Source organism: Platichthys flesus, chromosome 11, assembly GCF_949316205.1.
Source record: "Platichthys flesus chromosome 11, fPlaFle2.1, whole genome shotgun sequence".
NCBI lineage: Eukaryota > Metazoa > Chordata > Actinopteri > Pleuronectiformes > Pleuronectidae > Platichthys > Platichthys flesus.
In genome coordinates, this window is record NC_084955.1 from 10,055,067 (window position 1) to 10,079,173 (window position 24,107).

A 24,107-nucleotide genomic window follows, 5' to 3' on the forward strand; every position below is an offset into this window, starting at 1 on the left:
GTGGAATACACGCATGAAATCTCTATCACTTGTTGACCTGAAGCTGAACTGTAAAGAAGACCAGAAAAACACATCAGCATCATGTCCTCAACAAGCGACACCAGGAAACAGAGAAGTGAAACATGAGAGGTGTCCTGCACCACAACATGATCTTGCAACGTGTAGACGCATGAATATACATGAGACTCCTGTGTTCAGCCATGGAGACGGTTCAAAAAAGCTATAAGAGCGAGATGGATAAATCTCTTCTTAGATAAGTCATTAAGTCCTGAGATGACCTTCCCAACTCCGGTTATGTGTAGCTGCTCTTGCGACTCCCAGTAGCTTCTCAGTATTTCAGCCCTGGTGTCATAACTCTTAATTTGACAAGGGCAGGACATTACCATCTCCCTCAGCACTACCACATTTCAATATTAGAAATAATCACAGTAGCAATAAGGAACTCCTTAGTCGAGTCACAATGACCACAATCACTAAAGGAAAACAATAAATATTACACATTAATAATAGGGGAAGGGACATAACACTGAACACTACACATCTCAAATGGTCCACTGGTAACTCTGGAACTGTTAATCCAATTCTACAGTTATAAACTAAAATGTAAAGATAATGGTTGAGCTTGTTAGTTTTCAGATAACTTCTTCATGAATACACTTGGACTAAAAATTAAGCCTGGTCCGTTTTACTGGAATTATTTTCATACCTTCTGCCAGTTTGCTTTCAATGCTTAACTTCTAGAGTTTTTTTCCAAGATCAAGACATAATGCGGATCAGATCATTCATGCTGCCGTTCGTAGCATCATCAGTAAGTTACAGTTCAGATCACACATTTCCCAGAATTGTTTTTCTGCTCCTCTATGCTCAACTCAGCTCAGTTAATCAAGCTAAAGAGAATAACATCATTCTCCGTTCGGTCCTGAGAACAAAGTTTCCTCTCGATAACAAGCTTCAGCTTCAAGAACACTAGCTCCTCCAAATAAACAAAAGCTATTATCACAGGGAGGGAGGAAGGATGTTGGTTGCTAAACAACATTTCCCAGCATGCCGCCATAACACTATAATGAGACTGCAGGGAGCTGTTGCTCTAGTGTAGACGATACAGGTCAACATGACCCTAAGGTGTTGAATCTCAGGTCAAAATACTCAAAGTAAAGGCTGTGTCAAACAGATTGCTGATTTCAGATGGACTACGACATCATTTCACTCATGAAATTTAGCTACGCTTTTTAATCTCCCCACCTGATATCCCTCAAAGCCAGCATGTCCCATGATAGGTGTTGGGGCCTCTGGTCGTGCTGGGGCCCGTCTCTTCTTGATGTCAGCCATCCTTGACATATTCGTGACCGACTGAGACTGGGCCATGGTGATGGGACGATCTTCGACACTGGATACTCTGGACACACGCTGTGGATGAAATCAAGAATAAAAGTTAAATATGTATGTACGCATATGAACAAACATTTACTTGTAGAGGAGTCTGCAGTCTATTTTCTCACAAGTTAAGATGATCAAAACACATACAAATTTTGTTCTAAACCATGGGCAGGCAACCTGAGGCTCTGCAGACGCATGTGGCTCTACAGCCCCTCTGCAGTCGCTCCCTGTACATGAGGTGCATGAACAATTATATTTTTCGTATACAATGACCTGAACGAATCAGTTTTCATATGATGAACATGAGTAACGTTCACTCTTGCTTATTTTTTTATTATCATCATATCAGGCCATCATCTGAAATACCAGTAGCGAGAGAAAATGTGTGTGCCTGTGCTTCCAGACATCACTATTGCAACATTTTTGGCTCAGTACTACACAAGACGTGACGCCCACAGTCTAGGGATTCAGTGTTAAAGTGAACGGGGACACGCAGAGAAGATCCGACACCATCGATTCATAACTAAACACATGATCTTAAGTTTGTCAAATAAATCATCCCAATAAAAAATGGAACGAATAAACGTGAATTTGTTCATTTTCATCTGCATGAACTGAACTGTGAACTAGTTCATTTTAAGTGTGAACTGCTCACAACACTGAGTATAACTATATACAAAACTTTATAAGCTGTGTTATCAAATATGTTTTGCGGCTGAACACAAATTCCATTTTGTAGAGGGCGGGCAAAATGGAGGAGACTAAATAAACCTTGAGGAATAACACATGTAAATATATGTATTAACAGATTTGACATTGAATTAAATATGAAAAATCACCTTTTTTAACAAAACCCAATTGTTAGATGTTGCCTAGTAGGCTATCTTCCTTACGCCATACACTGTAAGAGTACATAAACTCCACACAAGTGAAATATTTCTCTACATAAAACACAAACAGATACCTTTTGTAAGTGTTGTAGGTCCCAACGACATTTTGGCTAATCTCTATTACCAGCTATCTGCATATGAATGCAGATGAATTAAAAAGCCGATGGTTTGGTTAATGTTTTCCAACTCCTTTGCTTTGGAGTGTTTATGGAATGTTTATCTGATTTACATATCTTGGTAATGACCATACAACAAAAGCAGTGACAGAAATCACATCACCGGCAGAGTTTAATTCAAGGATTGATTTAAAGCTTTATATAATAATTACTTTTTTATACAAATTAATTTCATATCAGGATGGACTGCCATCATTAGTAGGGTTCAGAAGTTTAAAAGTTTCACATGCAAATGCAATCGGCTCTGTATGTTTTGGAAGGTAAAGTTCATTCTTCAGTCACACCAGTTATTGCAACATTTATTTGACGGAGTTAAAAGAGCATACATATTTTCAAAGGGTCGCTGCTCCTGACTTAAGGCATTAGTACGAAAAATAGTTTTCAATACTTTTGATCAAAGAGAGCCCAAAGTGCTCCTGAATATCTGAACCTCGTCATGGCTCAGCTTGGTACAGAGCTTTGGCACAACGGGGGAAATCAACACCGCCTCCCCAGTGCTCTCAGAAAAGTAATGTTTAAAAGCAGATTAATTGATGCATTCAGACAATGCCTGGATATAAAGCAAGTTCAGATCATTAGAATTAATTGGACCCAAAGTTATAACATCTCACAGTGGGGTGGGTCTGGGAAAAGAACAATACTTCTGTGAAAAGCCTTGAGGAGAGAAGTCCAGTAGGCTTACAGCTTTTTTCACATTCTGATTATTTTGATTCTTACAGCATGAAAACTATTATGCTAGTAAACAAATCTGTTGGGAGCACTTCAGCCACTTATAACCGTTTATATCCAGAAACTGTCCCCATTATATCAAAAACTTAGAGTGAGTGTTGTTGTATCGTGTGACAGTAGATTATCAAACTGGAAAGAGGTTGGAGGACAGACACAACATCCAGAATAACACTACCGTTTCACCCTTCATCTTTAAATAAAGAATCTATTTGACCTTAAGCTCACTCTGCAACGTGAGTTGAGTTACAGGGGACGGAAACTGTTACTTTCTGTACCCTTGCTCCTTTTCAGGGTTTGAAGCTTAGTTTTCCATCTAAGCAATAACCAAGGTTACCAAATACAGCTTTACACCAAGATTAGTTTTTTTAAGCATGGGTAGACCTGCAAAAAGGTGACTGACTCCTTCCCCTCAGCCAGCAGAGGAGTTTGCTTCTCTGTTCTTTTTCCCTGGTAAATCATGTTCGACGTCACCAACGCACCGAAAGCTGAGGTGCTCTCTCACCTAGCTAGCTTGCCAAGTTTGCGAGTTCACCAGTATGTCATGTTTCAAATCCTGCCAATTGGAGGTGGAGCCCATTAGAACTTGTGTCTAAAAGCCAGATGTTAGCAGATGTTAATATTTTTTTTTCCCCAGATGAAAGGGCCTTTTATTATTTCTGTGATTCATTAAAAACACATACAAATATGTATAAATCACACTAATTGCAAACACAAAATAGGGACATGTTCAAGTCAACGCGTTGCACACTGTGACTGACAGGGGTAAGAGCAAGGCGGGGGGGTATGTGGAGGTTGACAGAACAAAAAAATAAATGTTTGAAGTGAAAGATTGATGCCATTTCCATCTTTTGAAAAAAAAAAGGAGCTTGTTTCTCACCTCCCCAAAAATAAAGCGTTCAAAGCAGAAAATTCACATGAACTCTGTCTGACTTCCCCATCCTCTCTTTTCGACATTTTCCCCTTGGTGAAAAAATCAAAAATCTGTCAAAACAGCCAGAGAGGAAAATACTAGCAAATGCACTCCAGCACTTGAGGGAACCCAAGCTCTGGGTGCGCCCAAATTTTCTAAGTGAGTAACCTTATAGGAAAATATTAAGCCTCTGCATCGCCAGGGGACATAATTAAAGCAATGCATCTCTGGAGAATGCCTTACTAATCCCACTACAAACCACAAATGTAAATATGAAAATGATAGTCACAGTGTTTGATGGCATTTCAAAAATGTCAGAATCGCACTTTGTCTCACTTCAGAGGGAGAAGAATACTCCTAAACATTATATCGAACGAGGAGAACTAGATCTCCTTTTCGAAGGTAAAAGACACAATAATGGTTGGTTACATTTAAAAATGTCCACCCTAAGTTATCAAAGATCGATGTCATTGGTAAATATGGGCTTTGGTTTTATTCAATCTCAAAAAGAAGAAGAGAATAAACAAGCATGAATGTCCCTATTTTATGTCAGAAGCAGCATGGCTGTATAACATGATGCTCTCTGACCATGTTAGTGTTTCAAGACCACACACACACACAGACACACACAAACACACACAGTCGATTAGCCCCTAATGAACAATTAGAGATAAGAGGCTGAGCTTTTAGTGCTAATGTAGCCAAGGTAAGGTAATCTGATGCCTTCAGGCTGATAACACAGTATGTGTGTGTGTGAGCTTGTGTGCACAAATGCATGTGTGTGGTCTGATAACAGTCCCTGACTGAGAAACAATCATATCAGAGAGAAAAAGCCCAGCTGCCTTAAATCCCAGTGGAAAGAGACAGACACGGATGAGAAATATCAATATAATTAAATAGAACTTAGCTCTCGGTGTCTCAGATATATTTTTAGTGTTTAGAATAAATTCTAAACTTTCAAATCAAAGCAAATAACGAAACATTTTTTTAGATCTGATGTCTTGTCATGTCCCCCCACACACACACACACACTTTCTGTTCACTGTCTTTGTTCACTGCTGCTGGTTTTTTTCAAATCCTAAAGAAATATTTTGAGGTGAGATATGTTGTCAGAAGTATCTGATGAAGACATACAAAACACAGAGGATGAAGAAGAGCACACAGAGAGCTTACACAAGGAAGGAGAGATTGTTAAAAATGATTCAACAACACAGCAAACAAAGAGGGAAAGGATGGAGGAGTTAAACCAGGGGCTTTGAATTTCACAGAACGAGTGAAGTGAACATGAGGGGGGACCAGGCAGTGCTTTTTTCCAGCTAATAAAATCAAATGGCATATTGATCTGAGGTGAGCCCCAGATAGCTGATGCTCAACTGAGCTCCATGGCTTCAAAATTGAGTTAGTGTGATTGAGTTATAGATATAAAAGATGGATAGTTGCTTAATGCGGCATCAAAATGTACGTCTGGTTCAACATGGATGCACATCCCACACAAAAAAAAACACACATACGCAAAAAATTCTATCTGAGCATTGAAGTAAATTTTAAAAGGTGATTTAGTTTTGATGTTCCCAGCCAGAAACACTTTTGGGTGGTTTGAGTTGAATCATTTATGGCCGATCTTTCTGGGTCACCGATCATGGATCAGTACTTACTTAACACTACCTCATTCATGATGACTGCTGGATAAGAGCTACATCACAATACAACAGTGTTATCTAAAGCCACTATATTAGGCAGCAGACCCAGGTAGAAAAGAAAAGGGAGTGGGAGCCAGAACTGCAGCAGCTCTGTTCCTCTTTTGGCCTGTGATGAACAGACATCTAACCTTTTGAGGACGGATGCTGCCCTCTGGAGGACATGAGCCCACATAACACCTAACAATCAAATTTTACAAGGGCCTATTAGCTACTATTAGTACTGGCACAAACATGAGAGCAAGCTATATGAGCCTTCTCTATTTTCAATGAACAGGATTTTTACATGAATCGTTTCTTGTTTTTTATTATACCATCTAATATCTAATTACTAATGATTCAACTGCTGTCATGATTAAAATTGAACTGATTAAACAAAAACATTCGAGTTAGAATTAGTTTTTCATTATGAACCCACAAAATTTAACCAGCTGTAAACAGAAGTTTTTTGGTATTTAAATTATTTTAAAATGTGATTGACATTTTTTGACACATCACATCACATTCGTCAAACTATTATTAGGTCCACCTGTATGATATGAGTGGATTGCTCCAGAGACTCGTTTAACGTTTAACAATAAAACTAAATCCCACTTTGATTTAACTTATCTGGACATTTTGAGATGCGTCAATAATACTTACATTGGGTTGTGTGTCAGTATTTTGAATTACTTTATCATCACAGTCATCCATGTCCACAGATGTATCCCCCGTCTGCAAACGGAAGGCACAGCTCACATGCAGCATTCAACAGTCCAGTTGCATCATGCATTAATCCTGCCTCAGCTATCAATAGGAATAAGCCTCACTGGCATGCACCCCCCCATGTTAGTTTGTACAATATTGTGGTTAAAAAACTATCATTGTGCAGATAAATCCCACCTGAACTTTGTGGTCAGTTATTCATTTTTATCTTATTCAGTCATTCTCAGGTATTACTGCGGCTAAAAAAACACATTTAGCCGAAAACAAAAACAGCAACGTGGAGTCTTACCTTGGATTTCCTCCTGCTGAACTGGAAGATACCCAGGAGGCCTTTCTTCTCTGCTTTACCCAGACTTGTGGTACTGGAGCGAATGGAGTCTTCAAAAAAAAGAGTTAAATGAGCGTAGAAGCAAGGACTTAAGGGTCATGCTGGGAACATTTTATGAGGAGTTTAGAAGCAGTGAGAGGCAAACTGTCCTTACATGCACAGATGAATTAGGTGAACAACAATATTCACACTTAAACATATTCCAGTTAAGTTGCTTCACTCAAACAGACAATAAATGTCTGTTTCTTGTATAGCTAAATACTTATAGCTATATATCGTCTAAAAACACTTGTTTGTGTTTACTGATTTTCCTCAGCAGAGGGCGCTGTGGCTTTATATATTTCTCCAGCTTTACAGTCAACAAAGCAGTAAATAAGTAGGTGTCAAGATAACACTTGGGTTGAGGACAGAGCGAGAAGGTCAGCCAACCATTAAGAACATCGCAGACCTATATCACTGGGTTGTTTGGCTTCTAAAAAAATGTAAAGGTGAGTTAATCATAAATCAATTTAAGTGGATACCCATTGATGATGTTAGCATGTGTAATATTATTACATTGACTAATTTATTATTTGAAGGCAGACAACTAAAAAGCAAACACGCATGTTAAACGCATTAAATAAGGGGGTTAATAAGCAAGCAGGAGTCCATTGGGTTAAATGGCTACATGGATTTGAGTGGAACCAGCAACACAGACACGACTTAGCATGACTAATACCTGAGTAGTTTAGAACAGGAGCAGAGGCCATTTTATGCAGGAGAACTGTAAAACATGACAAGGTGTCAGAACATATTCAGTCGTACTAACTAAAGAACTGATTGTGTTACTGAATTTGCACGACAACACTGTTGGTAGAATTTAACCAGAGATTTGAAAAACATTAGTAGTTTATATACTACTACTGTGACATAGTCTAATCAATTTAAATATTTTCATTTGATATCATGTCCTTCATAATAACTGCAAGATGTTAAAACCAAGATATAATCATTGTGTAATAGTATCTGCCCATATAAATTACATTATGTTCAAAATGTTACTGCTTAAACCATAAACCACCAGTCTTTCCTCACAGATCACACACAATGACAAGAAGGATAACTGGGTGTGGACTGTTACCATGGTGATGAACAATAACACCAAGTCTTACACCATAATTTAACTTCCCACTAGATAAGTTTTGACATACACTTAACATTGAAACCCTGAACAGAGTCAGAAACACCGCAAAAACTTATATTTCTTCATGGCCCAACACAGCAGTCTTTTTTTTCTTAAATCCAAACATCTTTATGAATATCGGGGGCTCATGGGAACCATGCTATTAGCACAAGCTAATTGCTTTGGGGGTAATATTAATTTCCTGACTATCAGTCGGTAATGCTCTGATAGGTAGAGGAGTATTGATACATGCCTAGATGAATTGACTATTTCAATAATTAAAACTCAACAACAGGATATTTACCAAGAGTTTGATCGTGTACGTAGAGCTCCTTTATCCCCAGCTCTGTCAGAGATTTATCCAGCGGTAACTCGCGTCGACTGATGCCGTCCCTCAGGAGCAGGACATGAGCAGGGTCAAACTCACACTTGTCACAGATGACTGGTGTCAGAGCCTGGAGTGGTACCAACGGGTTGACCCGTACCACTGCCTTCTGGCTGCCGTGGTAGTTCACCATCAAACGCACTGTTTTCTGACACAAACGGGGGAGAATAGAACAAAAAATCAGTGTCTAACAGCTGGCTAATGAGGACACACTTTTCTCATTCTGCAACAGGATTTTCTTAAAAAAGAAAACTCCTTTTTCCAGTGGACCAGAAAGGGAAACGGAAGTATAATAATAATCAGAGCATACTGAGTGGCCTAGCAGACAATATATAGACGATAGATTTGAGCTTTTAAGCAGTAACAACAATGAAAATGTTGACAGACCAGACAGAAGAGGTAAACTGAATTGAGTTGCCCTATGAATATTAAGTGTTAAAAGATTACAACAGTACAATGTTTTACCTGAAATTAACTCAATCTTTAATCGTTTTATGAAATAAGAACAAAACGCATGTTAAAGGTGAGAGCAGAGGAAGAGAAAGACACATAAGTGAAGACACTTCAGTAATGAGTAACTCAAGGTTAAAGTTTGGTGGCTGAAAGAAATTCTATCATTTAATAGGCTTGAGATAGTGTCTGTGTTTATGTAACAACAGATAGTTACCTAGTCAATCCCACAACACTACATAGAGTCCTGTAATGAAGAAAAGACGGATGTGGCACTGTGTACTGCAAGCTTTATCACAAGTGGTCTTCATAAGCCTCTGAAAAAACACACAGTCCACTCTGGAGTCAAGAGGCTAAAGAATTTAAAAATGGCTCTTCAGTTGGTGGCCCTCCAGTGGCTTCTGTATATCAAGTTAAGTGGCCTGCAAAGTTATGCATTACTTCAGGGAACAGGGCTTGGAATACTGGAATGTGCTTAGGGTGCAGGCTTCTGCCAAGGTCTTATCATTTTACAGTTATCCATTAGTTTGACAGTCAGCATTGTTATTGAAATATGACAAGAGGAGCCAGAATGGTTTCCTTCCTTTGAGCATGAATGAGCATAGGGAAGAATATGCATTTTTAACTCACAGGTCAGGAGATATAGTCCTTTGATGGAGCAAAATAAGGGAGAGGGCTTTTGATTGTCTTGGGTGTGTATAAGATGTGTGCCAACAGTGGCAATATATATCAGTCTGGACATGTAAGAAATACCTGCTATACCCTGGGAGATGTAAGAATTAGTCACTATCAAAAACCATCATGAAAGTGTTTGACCAAAAAGTGAGTAGCTTTGTTAAGGGTCTACAAACAGTGTATTGCATTCATTAAATCCTATTTAAAAAGGTTGATATAAGTTGAATGTTTATAGTAGTGTCACATAAAGGATTCAAATATCATTGAAATACTCATACCGACTACTGTCGGTTTGTTTTGTCATGGTTTCTATTCCTGGTGATCTTTAATCCTCATTTTCCAGTAAATTATACTGTATACAAATATAATTATGTTGATTGTACTACATTTTACCCAATCAAGTTATTTTACATGGTTGCCTTACAGCAGGATTCATGGTTTCGATTCAAGTTTGGCATTTATAATGGATGAATGGATTCATCTTTCATAATGAATACAGTTTTTTGTCCAACACATTCATATAATGAGAATACATCAAGTATTAGAAACAGCTCTAAATATATCTACTATTAAGTTGATTCAACCTCCTCAACAGGTGCAACAAAAGTAAAACATTACAGTCCTCACAAGGGAAGGATTTAAAAAAGTTTAGAGGCTACTTAGTTTTATCTGAGCAAATCTAATGAGGTGGGAATAAAGCACACAGTATTTCAAGTGTGTATTTTAACTGCTGAGGGTGGTGGTAAAATGAGCAGACATGGTGGCATGACAGGATGACTGTCGGCAGCGTGTGAAATAGTGTCAGTCTCTGGCCTGAGGCCACATAGGGTCAAAGGGAGAGAGAGCAGCCAGTGAGCCCTAAGAAGAGCAGACAAATAATGCATGGTAACTAAAGGTAAGGCACTCATCAAATATTCAAACTGTAGGAGGAGAACAGAGAGAAGCCAAAGAAAAGAGGCGAGACAGAGAGGCTAATGCTCAGTTGAAAAAATAAGTTCAGATAGATAAGTGAGCTGGATAAACACATAGAAATTAAATATAGGGGAAAGGATGGATGAAATGGCACGCAAATAAAAAAGAGGGAGAACTGACACCAACGTCATGCTTGGCCAGTTTGATCCCAGCTGGCTTCCTACCTTAGCATGGGCCCTTACAGGTTTCACTGGCCTTGCTTTCTGCCAGCAGTTAGTGGTAAAAGGTGGAGAGGGAAGGGACGGATATTATACAGGGATTCTAGGTAAGGTCAATGCAGACCGTACAACTATTATAAAAAAGGAAAATCTCTTTCTCAGGCATCTCGGGAGAGCTTCATACGTAACACACAACAAAACATGGGCATATTGGAGATGTTTTTTTCCTGGTTCTCATTATCTGACTTGTGTTTTTCTAATTGCACTTATTAGTTGAAATATATTAGTAATGTCTCTGCAATCCAAACACATAATAATCCAGGCCAAGCATATTCCTGCACCTTTAAGCAGGTTTTAAATATTGTTTGACACGTAAAAAAATCCAAAGAACATCCAGATCACAGAACCAGGCTCCTCTGTCACTCACCTCTGGCACTTTAGGCGCTGGTCTGCGCACCACTTTCTCCTCCAAGACTTTTTCCTTGATGAGGACAGAGGCCACGTTGAGGGAACCCAGCAAAGAGTTGGGCTTGAACCCCAGAGGGTGACCCTCGGGCGAAAGCAGCTCTAGGGTGTGCAGTGCCGGATTCAGGTGGTGTCGGCTACAGAGCTCGACCAGTAGGTCCATCAGCGCCTTACTGAGGGAGGGAGAAACCGAGGGAAGGGAGGAGAGAGAGAAAGTGAAAGAGGGGGGGGGGGACGAGGGAGTTTTGAAGAAAGAGGCGAGAGATGGGGAGTAAGGGAGAAAGAGAGAGGCAGAGGAATGGGAGAAGATAGGGTTACAACACCCGCCTAGTTAAGCTCCGGTACAGAGAATAGTAATAATGTCATACAACAAACCACATGAGCTTAGAAAGAAAGATAGACACAAAGGACAGGAATTTACTAAGCCATTTTCACAGCCACTGTTCAGAATGATGGTAATCAAAGATCGTCTTTCTCTTAAATCCTTATCTTTAAATATTGAATTTCTTAGACATTTCGCACTGATTATCTTACAATGACAGGATTTCACTACCAGAAAATGCAAACCCAAATTTAACCATTTGAACAAGAAAAGTTAACAGCTTAGAAGTGTTCAGATACAACTTTACTTTTGCAGGAGATTCAAAAAGGCAGAAGGCAGAAACGCCATTTATCGCATGCTGAATCTGTGTGGTTTATCTAAACAGACCCTCTGAACAGCTTCCCATGATATAATGGCAATAATAAGCTAACTTGAATGTGGGTGTGTGATTGTGTGTCTGTGTGTGGTGCAGTCAGTGAGGAGACCTGTAGAGGTATCTGTCAATCATCAGATAAAGGAACCAGAAGACAGGAACGGGCATTTTCTGGGAAGACCAGATCAGATGACAGAACTGAGAGAGATACTCCTACAAAGGACACTATTGATGACGATCACTAACAAATGCAAAGAGTCTACAACTAAGTGACAATCTGCATCAAAACACACAGTGTACTGTGTTAAGAGCTTTTAAGCCAACTTAGTTTGTCATTTTGTGTGTCCCAGCTTGATCTTTGAAGAGTAATCCACTGTAGTATTGACAACATGTTGATTTTCAAATGTCTGGTTTTACTTTTTTAGTTTGTTCTTGTGGCCAATCATTGTTCATTCCTAGTGAGCTTCAATTAAAATTATGGTATAGTCCAAATCATATATTACTAGTCATGAAAAATACGATACAGGAAGTTATGTTTGAGATTATGCAAGAGACAGACATTTATGTTTTCATTTGATGCATGGTTGCAGTCATAAAATGACTAACTTAGTTTGAATATTAATCTAAAGATAAGCACGATATTGGAACAAACAATTAACCAAATCTGATTATGAATATCTGTATAGCTGAGCGGAAATAAGGAAGGATGTGTTGTTAAAATTGCCCTTTATAGGACATATGTGTCTAGGACACCTCAGCCATATGAACTAATACCAAGTGTGTTATCAAATATCAGGTTTTGATATTGTTAATGAGCAGTTTCAGAAGGACAACAGGAAACAAAGCACATCTGAAGTCAAAAGTAATGTCACGCATTCCTTTCTGTAAATGATCCTAAATAAGGAAACCCTAAAGGATGTCCACAGTTTCATTGTCTTATACCAGATAAATAGAGGAAGCTAGACAATACCAAAGTGGAGCCCTTTGGCTGCAGTCCCCCACCGCAATCTTTTGTAATAATTTTAAGCAATGTAGGCTATCTGAAAGGGTTGCTTAATAGTATGTGTAATATGTCTATGTGAACAAATATAGTCTGATAAACTAACATACCTTCTAATACAGTAGTTAGCAGTCTCACAGAATCAGTAGTTGGCCTTTTAATAAAAAAGAAACTTCCATGCTTTTAAGTGAGCACCTTGTTCTATGCCAGGGAGGCGTCCCCGATTTTCTGCCCCAAAGGAGAGAAGCTCATTAGGGGCAGAGGACAGTAGCAGGTCAGGCCTAATCGGTCCACTCTCTGGGACAAAGCTTGTGCTGAGACTGGGAATGGGACCCCTCGACAGGGCCTCCCTGGCAGAGCAACACATGCAGACCCAACAACAAACCTGTCTATTACTGTTTGTCTGGTGACTTGAGGTCTCTTGATGGAATCATATTGTGCAGCTAAACATCAATAACGGTAAATATATTGAAAGAAATTAATATTAAAATGTAAGTGTGAATAGACATTTTGCTGTGAGAAAGAAGTTTTTTTATAAGGAACATGTGTAATGCAAAGTAAAATATTTGTGTCACAGTCCGTTTCCTCTCACCTGCCATCCTCTGTTACAGAAGTCTGGTATCCATGTGGCAGAGTTAGCTTGAAATCCACTTCGGGCATTAGCACATTCTCATTGGCCTCCATTCCTCCTCCATCAGCGTTTCTGAAGATACGGCGTGGGGCGGGCTGAGGGACCTGCGGCGGAATTGGGGCACGTGCCTTCATTCTGCTCCTGGACATTGACAACAGCATAGACACACTATAAGGAATATAATTAACTGTTTAGATTTTTTTTGTAGTTTTACTTTACTGTAGGTTTCCCTTTAAATAAAGTAGGTAAACAACAGGCATTCATTTAACATGTGGTACTTGTGTGTCAGGTTTACAAGTCAGTCATGAATCAACCGATCCAGTGTATCAAAGTTGGGTTACTTAAAGAAAATGTAAACATTCACTACAAGTGAGTTTATAATTTTTTAGTAACACACCTTTTTCATTTGAGGAATTATGTCCACACTGTAACTCTGTAACTGTCTATTGGTTATTTGTCAGAATTAAGCAAAAACTACAAAACAGATTTCCAAAAAATGTGGTGAAAGGCTAGGACTTCATGCAAATCTGGAAAAGAAATCCAGGATTTTGTGTCATCCCTTTCTCTAACATAGGGTGTTTTTGTTTGTTTTTTACATTTTCACTTATTTCCCCAAGGAGTTTTGCTTAACAAAAATCTGGTATATTTAAGGGACTTAGCATTATCAGTGTGTGCATTTTGGTGTGGTTCAAAATAAAAATCGGATCCAGCTTATTTAATGTGCTTTCACAAGGTGATTGAAGTGGGCCTTTGCTGAGGTATGCGCTCTATTGAGTGCCATTGTGGTCTATTACTGTTTAAACAAATTCCTTAATGTAGATAATTATGCAGATGCTCCATGTTTAGCCTCAGTCAGGCAGCAACGCAGCGCATCGCAACAAACAACAACCCACTGTCACCTCCTCGAGAGCAGACTGAACACCAATGACTTTATTCTGTTTGTTTCTCTCACCACTAAGATTATATAACACTGTACAGACATTCTGATATGATACATTTGTCAAGAAGAGCCGTACTTGAGCAGCTGTTTATCCAACTTTACCCAGACTCCTCTGAATATTAATATAATCATTAATAATAACACCTTCTCTAGTTTAAATAGCCTAAAGAATGCTTATTCTTGTTTTAGAAAATGTGTCAGATTATCACTTTTCCCCCGAATATCATTCTGAAGGAAAAGGATTAACACGAAAAACTTCTCTCATAATATTATTAACTGATTTGCAATCCTTCATGTTTAATACATTCTTGAAGCACCAATAACTATTCAAAGCAGCAATATCTGGGCAGACAAATGTATTTGTTGGCTCAGAAAAACATGGGCACAAATCCACATTCAAACCACAGCTCGTACGGGTGGAGACGTACCAGATGTCAATGACATGCAATCGACGAGATGCTGCTATCTGCACATTTGACCTCGGTTCAACATAAACTGTGCTTAGTCTGACAGAGACAGCTGATTAGATAGAATTCAAACACTTCATTCTGGTACAATGACAAACAGCTTTTCCATACGACGCGTTTCTGCACACACTCCCTGTTTGTCTTCACAACACAAATAATAGATGTAGAGAACTTTCCAAAAAAACATCCCACTCACGTCAGAGGCAGTCCTTGAGTTGATTAAGTGTTCCAAAAGGGTTATATATCAGACTGTTTATAAATCCAGTTCCGAGGATTTGCCCGTTTCATTGAGAATATGCAGTATCCTTCAAGGTAACTCCCAGAGAGGTGACAATGCACATGAACATAGAGCAGTGAGCGGACTCTAACCTGGCTTGAGTTAATCATTAACAGCTACGTCGAATATCAACTAACTTTTACACAGAGGACATATAATGTCACTGACACATTATGCAATGTAGAAAATGCTTTTCAGTGGATGAAAGGCATGGGACTGACTGACAATAAAGTCTTATCACGTAAAGATAATTTCTAATCATTAACTGCAAGGGGTTGTGACATAAATGGTTTATTTTTTTATTTTTTAAATGGGAAAATATTAGTTGCTTAGAGACCAGTAAATGTTTTAGGGTTTTGTATTTTTTTGGAGTCTGTTTTTGAAGCTAAAAAGAACTGGGCCCTGTATAACCGAAGGACTGGGCCTCAGCCAGGCTTAACACAGTCACCCAGTATCCTTCTTCTCTCCATCTCACTTGCTGTTTTTCTCACCGTAACATTTTACTCTCCCCCATCTCCCTCCGTCTCTCTCTCTCTCTCACACGCACACATACGCACACACAAAGACTCCTTTAGGAAAAGCCTAGTCTCCCACAGAGTTAGAATGAGCAAGCGAACGAGAGAGGAAGAGTGAGGAGGAGAAAGAGAGGCAGCGAACGAAAAGCAAGAAACCCTGCTCCAGCACAGGGGGCAGTAAGTGCTGAACTGCCACAGGGGCTGAATTTCAAAAGGGCTTTGGGCTCACACACACACAAATACATACACACACACAAAGAGCAAGAGAGAAGGTTACCAACGGACCTTTCGGGACCACTTGGTTCTTTTTACCTGATTAAGAAGTATCAACAGAGATATACTTCTTTCACTATATTCGATTAAATCAGATAGTTGTTGATTTAGGGGTTTAAAGCACTCAAATTAATTGTATTTGATGAATCTAAATAGAATTCTAAAACAAATAGATGCTGGATTCTTTTAAACTGCCAAAGGTGCTGAAGACTCATGTGACAAAACCATCCAGGACAGCGTGAGAAGCTGGAAATGGAAAACAAGAGTGGACAAAGAACACCACAGATAAGAGTAAACACTTAGGATCAAACACCAAACTGTTTCAATACTACCCTGGTGGTTGGCAAATGTAAAACTAAAATCATCCACATCTACCCCAGTTTACTTTTCAGACTGGGTCACAATACAAAGCTAGTGCAAGATATTTACCAAATACTGCAGAAAACGGTTGTCAATAGCTTATTTCAATATAAAACGATCAATATTGATATAGATTTTGTACTGTAACTCTTAAAACAACAGAGAACAATGGTAGATGCCTCTGCTCATTTCCGATACAGCCATATGATGGATACGAGATTCCAGAATATTTAGTTACATTGTAGTTCCTATACAAGTGTATTTCAGTTAGACAACTCATGTTAAAATGCAGCAGTGGAAAATAGTTAGGGTGAGTTTGGAATCTAGGAATGTACTTAATCATTCCCCTAGATAAGATTGCATTGATATAATCAGGAGTGATTAGCAAATATCTTTAAACCTGCCTATAGGTGGACGCTGCGTTTGAAGAGGGGCTGAATCAACAGACATCAAAACTGACGCGTGGCAGCACGCGTCATAAGACATTTCATGAGACATTTACAAGCTTGATGGGAAATCTTTGCACCCGAAATAGATTGGGAGGGTGTGTATGATCGAGGATTGTGGAGAATGATGCATGTCACGTGATCAGAGCAATGCAGCTCGAGTTGCTTGTAGCTTGCAAGTGTTGCTTCATTGGTTCCTATGTGCTGATGTCATTCTGAAAGGCTTAAACTGAGCAGTCATTGATAGAATACAATATGTTGAATATTTAAGTGTTCACAAACGGTTATAACCATTACCTCTGCTCTCAGTGAAAAGTAAGCAACAGTGACCGTTTAAGACGTATACTTATACACACCCTACCACTCATTGACTGTCTCTGTGCGATCCTCTTTAACAGATTAGTCTCAGTGTCTACATGTCTGCGGGTGCACATATTCCGTGTGTGCATGTGCACGCTGCCGCCTCCCTGACCCAAATACAACCATGCTTAATCCTGATCACAGACCCCAGGAGGATAAATCCCGTCTGTGTGTGTAGATGAAAATATACTGATCAGTATAAATATAAAATAGAATAGTGCATACATGCAATACATGTGCTGTGCAAATACATGTATGTTACAGTCAGAGGCTTTGTTACAGTCAGAGGCTTCGTTAAATTACATAACACTGATCAGACACACTGGAGACAACTTCCTTGAGGGTATTATTTTTCTTGGGGAAAGAAGTAAATGTCAAGAACTGTGTTTATCCCAGCCATGGAAACACAGCCTTAAAACCTTCCACTGTGGAAGGTCTTGTAAAAATAACGGAATATTTTAGTATATGATCTGAATAGTGCTCTGTCAGCATCATCCTGCACCAATACAGATTCCACTCATAAGGAGCCTGTTTTAAGTTGAAAGCCATCTTTTGCCGTCTCACTTGATAGCTCCCTTCATCAGTGAGAGCGAAACCGACATTCGGACGCGATGTAAGAAATAAAGTATTTTGTGGATGTGAGTGAATCCATGTATGATTTAAGGTGCACACAGAGCTGCAAAGACTCATGAAGTCAGTAAGTCGGTTCAACAGGCGTCATCACATAGACAGACAGCCTGACGTGTCCTCAGTCAGAGACGTCCTGTCCGTGTGATACAAAAGGATCACTGCAACAATGAGTTACTATTCTCTGATGAAGACAACCAATTGGGAATGGAGCAGATTAATTGGCCAAAAACATTGCGCCGAGTGACCTACATTCATTATGTGTTTTCTGAGGATATAAACAATGGATGAAACCAAAGTTTTGTTGCATTTAATAAGGATTAAACGTGACTATGTCCCCCATTTATTTAAATATATTAAGACTGTATAAGACAAGATTTCATCGGCACTACAAACCCTTTCCTTTTGCGAGAAAGAGGACAACCATATACCGTTTTCAACATACACACACAGCCAGCAGCGGCTCCGTTTGGAAAAGGGGTTGGCTATAAACTGCTAGGTTGATGGTTTGATCTCAACAATGGTGATTCAATACTTTATCTCAAACCACGAATTTCACTCATCCTGCTTTAAGAAAAGTAATGCCGTAAAATAAATGACTGTGCTCTGGAATTATTTTAAAGCAATGCTGTAACATGTTTTCTTTTTTTTAAATACAGTAAAACAATTCTGTCATATGAATGAGTACAAAACATATTTTCCGAAAAAACTTGGAATATGGTTTGGAATAGACAACTCAGCTGAAAATGCAAACATCAGCAAAGTGAGCATGAGTGCCACTTCAAAGTTCAGTCACCCACTTACATGCAAGCACTCACACATGCACATTATAGCCACAGTATGCATACTTGAATTTTCCCTCCTTTTGTGCATTGAACACAGCATGAATGATACAGATCCTGGACCCTCGGCCACTCCCTGCACACTCTAAACACACTCACACACACACACACACAATCCTGCTACCAACCCAGCATACCTCTTCAGTGTCATGGTGTCCCCATGGCAACCTATATTTATACCACTTGACTGCGGAAGAGAGCAGGCTTCAGTTTAGTAGCAGCTGTGGATTTTCGATGCGTGCACAAAAAAGGGTGAGTGACCCAGAGACAGAGACAGAAATGAGCAATGACACAGGGAAAAGACAGAAAGATGATCTGTTTAATAAGTGGGTATTGGAGACATGGGAGCCCAGTAAAGCATTTGTTTGCAGTTGCTAGGCACACAACTTTCTAATTCAGCATTAGCCTTGATGCTCATATTACCATTCATGTAGTTACAACCACACCACACTGCAATGCCAAGTGAACTGTCTCAATGCTAATGCCACTAGAGAGATGGCACACAAACCATAGCCTCAATTTTCACTACAACAACCAAGAAAGAAATGTAAGACCCTGTAGGCATTTTGATCTCTGTTGCTTTCTATGGGGTTAAAGTTTATATTACTGTGATACAGGCAGTTAATCTCTGATTTGTCTGGTGAGCATAGTGGTTCCATTAAAAAACCATAAGAGGAGGCAGATATTGACGACATGAATAGCAGAATAACGCCACTGCAAAAATCCATAAAAGTCTAAATGGCTATCAACCATGACATATTTTTCAAAACGTCAAAATATTCAAAAGCACCAGCTGAAGAAATAAAATAGTGCTTTATTTGCAGTGGTATGTGGACCAATGTCTCAAACACAGGGACAAACCACACATCTCGCCTACTGCACCTGTTGTTCCATGTTAGTTTCCATGTTATCTCGGAAAATGTCTCCATACAAAACACAATAAGTGATTCTTTAATGGGGGTTTGAGGTGCAGTCAACATTTTGGCTAATCTCTACTGACAGTTATCAGCATATGAATGCACATAAATATGTTCCACCTCTTTGGCTTTCTATACGGAGGATTTTTATCTGTTTGTATAGCTACATTAGCAATTTGCATGCACTATGAACTGTCTTAAAACCTACTATAAGTTTTTGTTTTATCTGTTTAACTAACATTTAACAGCTGGTACACAGCGTCTCTACCAACTTTTCTTAAACAACCAGGTTAGAGCTCTGCACAATCTGTTCCACAGGAGTTAGAAACAGTGGCATAATAACCCATGGGAGAAAAAAAACAGACAACACCACACCTCAGGTGCTAAATGAATTGTTGCTCGTTGGGATCAATTAGGTTGCTAACACTACAGTAATATAAAGGGTTTTACTCCCAGGATATACTGCAGTGACCTCAGATTGAGTCAGCAACCGGTGATCCGGGAGTATCAATTTCACACCTGCTTAAAGGAGAGAAATCCACTTACTGTAACAGCACTCCACCCGACCCACCCTCTCCTCCTCTCTCCTATCCGCTGCCTGACTCTGTTTACTCAGGGAGTTATTTTATCCATTGGTGACAAGTGACACAGAGGCACGTTGTTAACAGTTCAAAATTAGATAAACATACAATAATAACTTTCCAAAGATATGAGCATGCAGCCAACTTCCTTCTGGAAAAAAACGTGTTTCCATTAGAGATATTATTTGACCAATAGGACATGAGCTGACCAAAAGTGCTTGACAAACGTAACAAAATTCAATAGCAACAAATAAATGAGAAGAAAAAGTAATGCAATGATAGTGTCTTCTGTAAAATGTGAGAAGTGATGAGGGGATCCAAGGTGCCACAACCCTCCATGGAGAGCAAAAATAAAGGGAACAGAAAAAGTTTGTATGGGAGAAGTTCGACATTAGAGAAGAAAGGAGGGAGAGAAAGAATGTGGAGGCAGAACAGCAGGAAATAACAATTAGTCTGGTCTCTATTCCCCATGCTGCTTGTTCAATTAGAGAGAGCTGCTGCTGCTCCTGCTGGAGAGATGAGAAGATAAACACTTACATAAAAAATATTGCTTGGTTTTACAGGCACAGCTTGTAGGCATCCTGGGGCCCTTTGATTTAGAAAAATGTACAGCACAAACCAGTGAAAATATACCTCAAATAATGACTTCACCTTTCACTATTGAATCCATTTTTTTTTCAAGACAAACAAAAATGGATAATCAAAAGATAATAAAGAATATATATATTTTTTGCATGTATAAATATCACACGCTGCCTCTTATAAAATATAATTAGCTAATAGGAAAACATATCACTTTTTTGTAACTTTTACTAGAAGAGAAAACCAAATGGCAGCTATACCACCATACACCATGCATTTGTTCCCCGCTGACAGCCTCTGCTAGTTTAGAAATCATTTCAAATAAGAATAATAACGGTTGTTACATTTCTGATAAGGTGGCACGGAAATATGTTTTCTCTCTGATCGATAGAAGCTGGCAGCAGTGCTGAATGTGCTAAAGCTGGGAAGCATGTGGAGAAAGTGCACTCCACCACCTCTGCCTTATCTGGCCTTAGCCCTGCTATGGCACGACAGCTGGTTCGAGGAGTCCAACTCATGTGTGCGCACTCGCACACAGTCTGTCTGTCTTCCTCCCTGACAAACCCACATGCCACAGTGACTAACGTATGAGAGCAGGCTTCCAAAAATAAATCCGAGCAGCCTGTAACAGCTGCATGATACAGACAGATGGAGTGTTACTGTAGATTCTTGACATAGGCAGTAGTTTGTTGTTAAATGTGTCTGCCAGTGCTTTCTTCAGCAGGCGGCAAATATCAACAGAAAGCTGGATAACGTAGTGGGGACTGAGGAGCACAACAGTCTATAAATACAGCCAGTCTAGATGTCTCAAATGTTTCCAGTGTATCATGGCGTGGCTGAGGAGCAGATACAGTCAGAGACCCGGGGCTGTTTTGATTATGCACAGACCAAGGAAACGTTTATATTATCCTACTGTGTCTGGCCTTATAAGAAACTCCTAATAAAACCTGCGATAGAGATGAGTTGCATACAGATTAAACAAAGATCAAGAGTTTCCATACAGTGTGAATAAGTGCAGCACTTCGTCGAGAAATTAACTACTTCATCTCACATGCTTAGCTTTTTTATATAAATAGAATATACACAGAAAGTTTCAAACCTAGGCTTTATGAATCAGTCTTGTGCTATATTTACTGACTCTTGTTAAATACATAAATCAAGCAAAGGTTGTACATATAGCCATGATCAAATATGCCAAGTCAGTGTGTACTTTGCTCAATCCTCTATACTTGCAGAACAAGCCTGTGGAAGCACAGCATCCACACCCTTTCTATTTAAAACAGGACAGTCTGTGAAATGGATGCAGATATCACCAAATACACACTGTACCACTGCCTCAAATACTCTCCCTCTCACTGCTTTCTCAAATTTCATATAGGTTAAATTTAACCTTACGGATCCAGATGTGACCACATGCACCAAACATTTTCCACTTTGCTAAAATGGCATCTAGCCTTTCAGTACAGGAGGAGGAGAGGGAACTCCTTTAGTCAGCAGAGCCGTTTGGAGGCTGACCACATGAAACTTTTTTTGGTGAAGGGTGTGTAGGTTTGGGGAGGATCTCTCTGCAGCCATCACAAAAACCTCTCACCATTCCAAACCCCAGCAGGAAGAAAAAACTGCATTGAGGGATAACGTTGACTTACAACACAGAGTCAATGAGATAGTATATTAAGAAAGTGTGTGAACTGACAGACACAAATGGCAAAGAACAGGGTAGGCATTTTAGTCCGACAGGCACAGTTTCAAATTGAGGAGCAATTGTTCACTGCAGCAAGCAACTAGTGTTGATCTCCCTCCATACACAGTGCTCCTGAGTGCACACAGGCGTGCACGTACAAACATGCAGGACAGTCGGTAGCCAGTAATTATCCCTGGGTGTGTGCTGAGGATAAACGGACAGTCATTTGAAATCCCATACTGTATTTATCTGTTAAATCTGTCAACCCTGTCCCGCTGTGGGTGTTGCATTCAAACTCAACATACACAGAAGCAAGACGCTCACAAACAACAGATGCACTGAAAACTAAATGTGTGACCTACCAACTGTGAGGCAGATGGCAGCGGAAATCAGGACCTCGAGGTTGGGCAGGCTTGATACATTATTCCAACTTAAAGGCAAACTCTAGTAAAAAGAAATGCACCAAGCCTGTGTGGTTATAAATGGCAACAAATGTGTTCATCAAAGCAAGGGTGTGGGTAGTGCATCATCTCCGGGGACTGAACCATGTGACCAAAGTAAAACTCACAAGATTAGGACGTCACTTGCGTCTCCAGAAAGTACAGAGGGTCTATTAAACCTACACAGCTCTGTAAAACACTTTGAAGATTTGAAAAACACAAGTCTTGAAGAACGCTGTAAAGACACACATAAACACACTAGGTCTACACATTTACTGGAAAGCACCATTGTGTTAATTATAAATGTTGTGTATCCAGACTTTTGACTTTTCAGAAAATCCTTGTAAAAAAGGTTTAAAGCCTGGAACCCGCATAAATATTTTAAGAGTGAAGAATCTACATACCATAAACTATTGCGGCTGATTCCTTTTCCATGACTAATCGCACTTCATGAATTTTTTACTTGTGTGATTTTCACCCCATTTGACTCTTTTCCTCATCTAAATAAAACCCAGTTTGTTAGAAAGGGAAATCATGGTTGTTCTTTAGTAAACTCAATGTAACACTAAATGATCTGACCATAGCTGACATGTTTTCCGTGGTTGTGTTAAACATATATGGGGTAACAACAATCTCCACCAACCAGAGACGTCACTATTTTACCTGAGGAATGGGATTACTTAAGTATTCCTCAATGACATTGCAAATGAAACACTTTCTTCTTATAACGCAGTTGATATACACATATGTGGCTTCTACAGAAGCATGTAACATAGGTCCACAATCTCGTTGTAAGTCTAACTTGGACAGTTACAATATTTTGCCAATCAACGAGACACAAATATATATTTTGGGTCAGATTCTGAAGAATCCTGATCTCAGAACAGTTGGAGACATCAGTGTTCAATTAGTCTCTGGGAGGACAGGAAGAAGTCCTTTTATCCAACTTAATTACAGGCTTAAAATAAACAGTCAGAACTAAGACTTCATTCAAGCTGCCTCCCAACTGTTCCCGAGTACGTACGTATGTACACCACACACACACACACACACACACACACACACACACACACACACACACACACACACACACACACACACACACACACACACACACACACACACACACACACACACACACACACACACACACACACACACACACACACACACACACACACACACACACACACACACACACACACACACACACACACACACACACACACACACACACACACACACACACACACAGAGAGAGAGAGAGAGAGAGCTCGGATTTCAATGGCCAGGTACTAACACAATTTTTCTTCCTTCAAAAGAGCAAGTCTCTTCCTTCCTCTTGTGTCTGCCCAGTTACCCTCCTCTGTTAGTTTGTGTGTGTGTGTGTGCGT

The 24,107-nt window shown here is 39.5% G+C and overlaps 1 protein-coding gene across 7 annotated transcripts in view; it reads right to left on the reverse strand.

Moving 5' to 3' along the window:
* Positions 1-24,107, reverse strand: part of cobl (cordon-bleu WH2 repeat protein) — a 50,948-nt gene that overhangs the window by 23,913 nt on the left and 2,928 nt on the right. For 3 of the 7 annotated variants that reach the window (XM_062398495.1, XM_062398499.1, XM_062398493.1), the window contains 7 exons: positions 13,367-13,546; positions 11,042-11,252; positions 8,279-8,507; positions 7,531-7,575; positions 6,774-6,862; positions 6,422-6,493; positions 1,243-1,407 (listed from right to left, as the gene is read on the reverse strand). In XM_062398495.1, coding sequence (XP_062254479.1) covers positions 1,243-1,407; positions 6,422-6,493; positions 6,774-6,862; positions 7,531-7,575; positions 8,279-8,507; positions 11,042-11,252; positions 13,367-13,539 — 984 coding nt within the window. In that variant the 5' untranslated portion in view covers positions 13,540-13,546. Of the gene's footprint in view, positions 1-1,242; positions 1,408-6,421; positions 6,494-6,773; positions 6,863-7,530; positions 7,576-8,278; positions 8,508-11,041; positions 11,253-13,366; positions 13,547-15,008; positions 15,163-24,107 lie in introns of those variants that run through there. The other 4 variants (XM_062398494.1, XM_062398496.1, XM_062398497.1 and 1 more) reach the window with 4 other exon arrangements.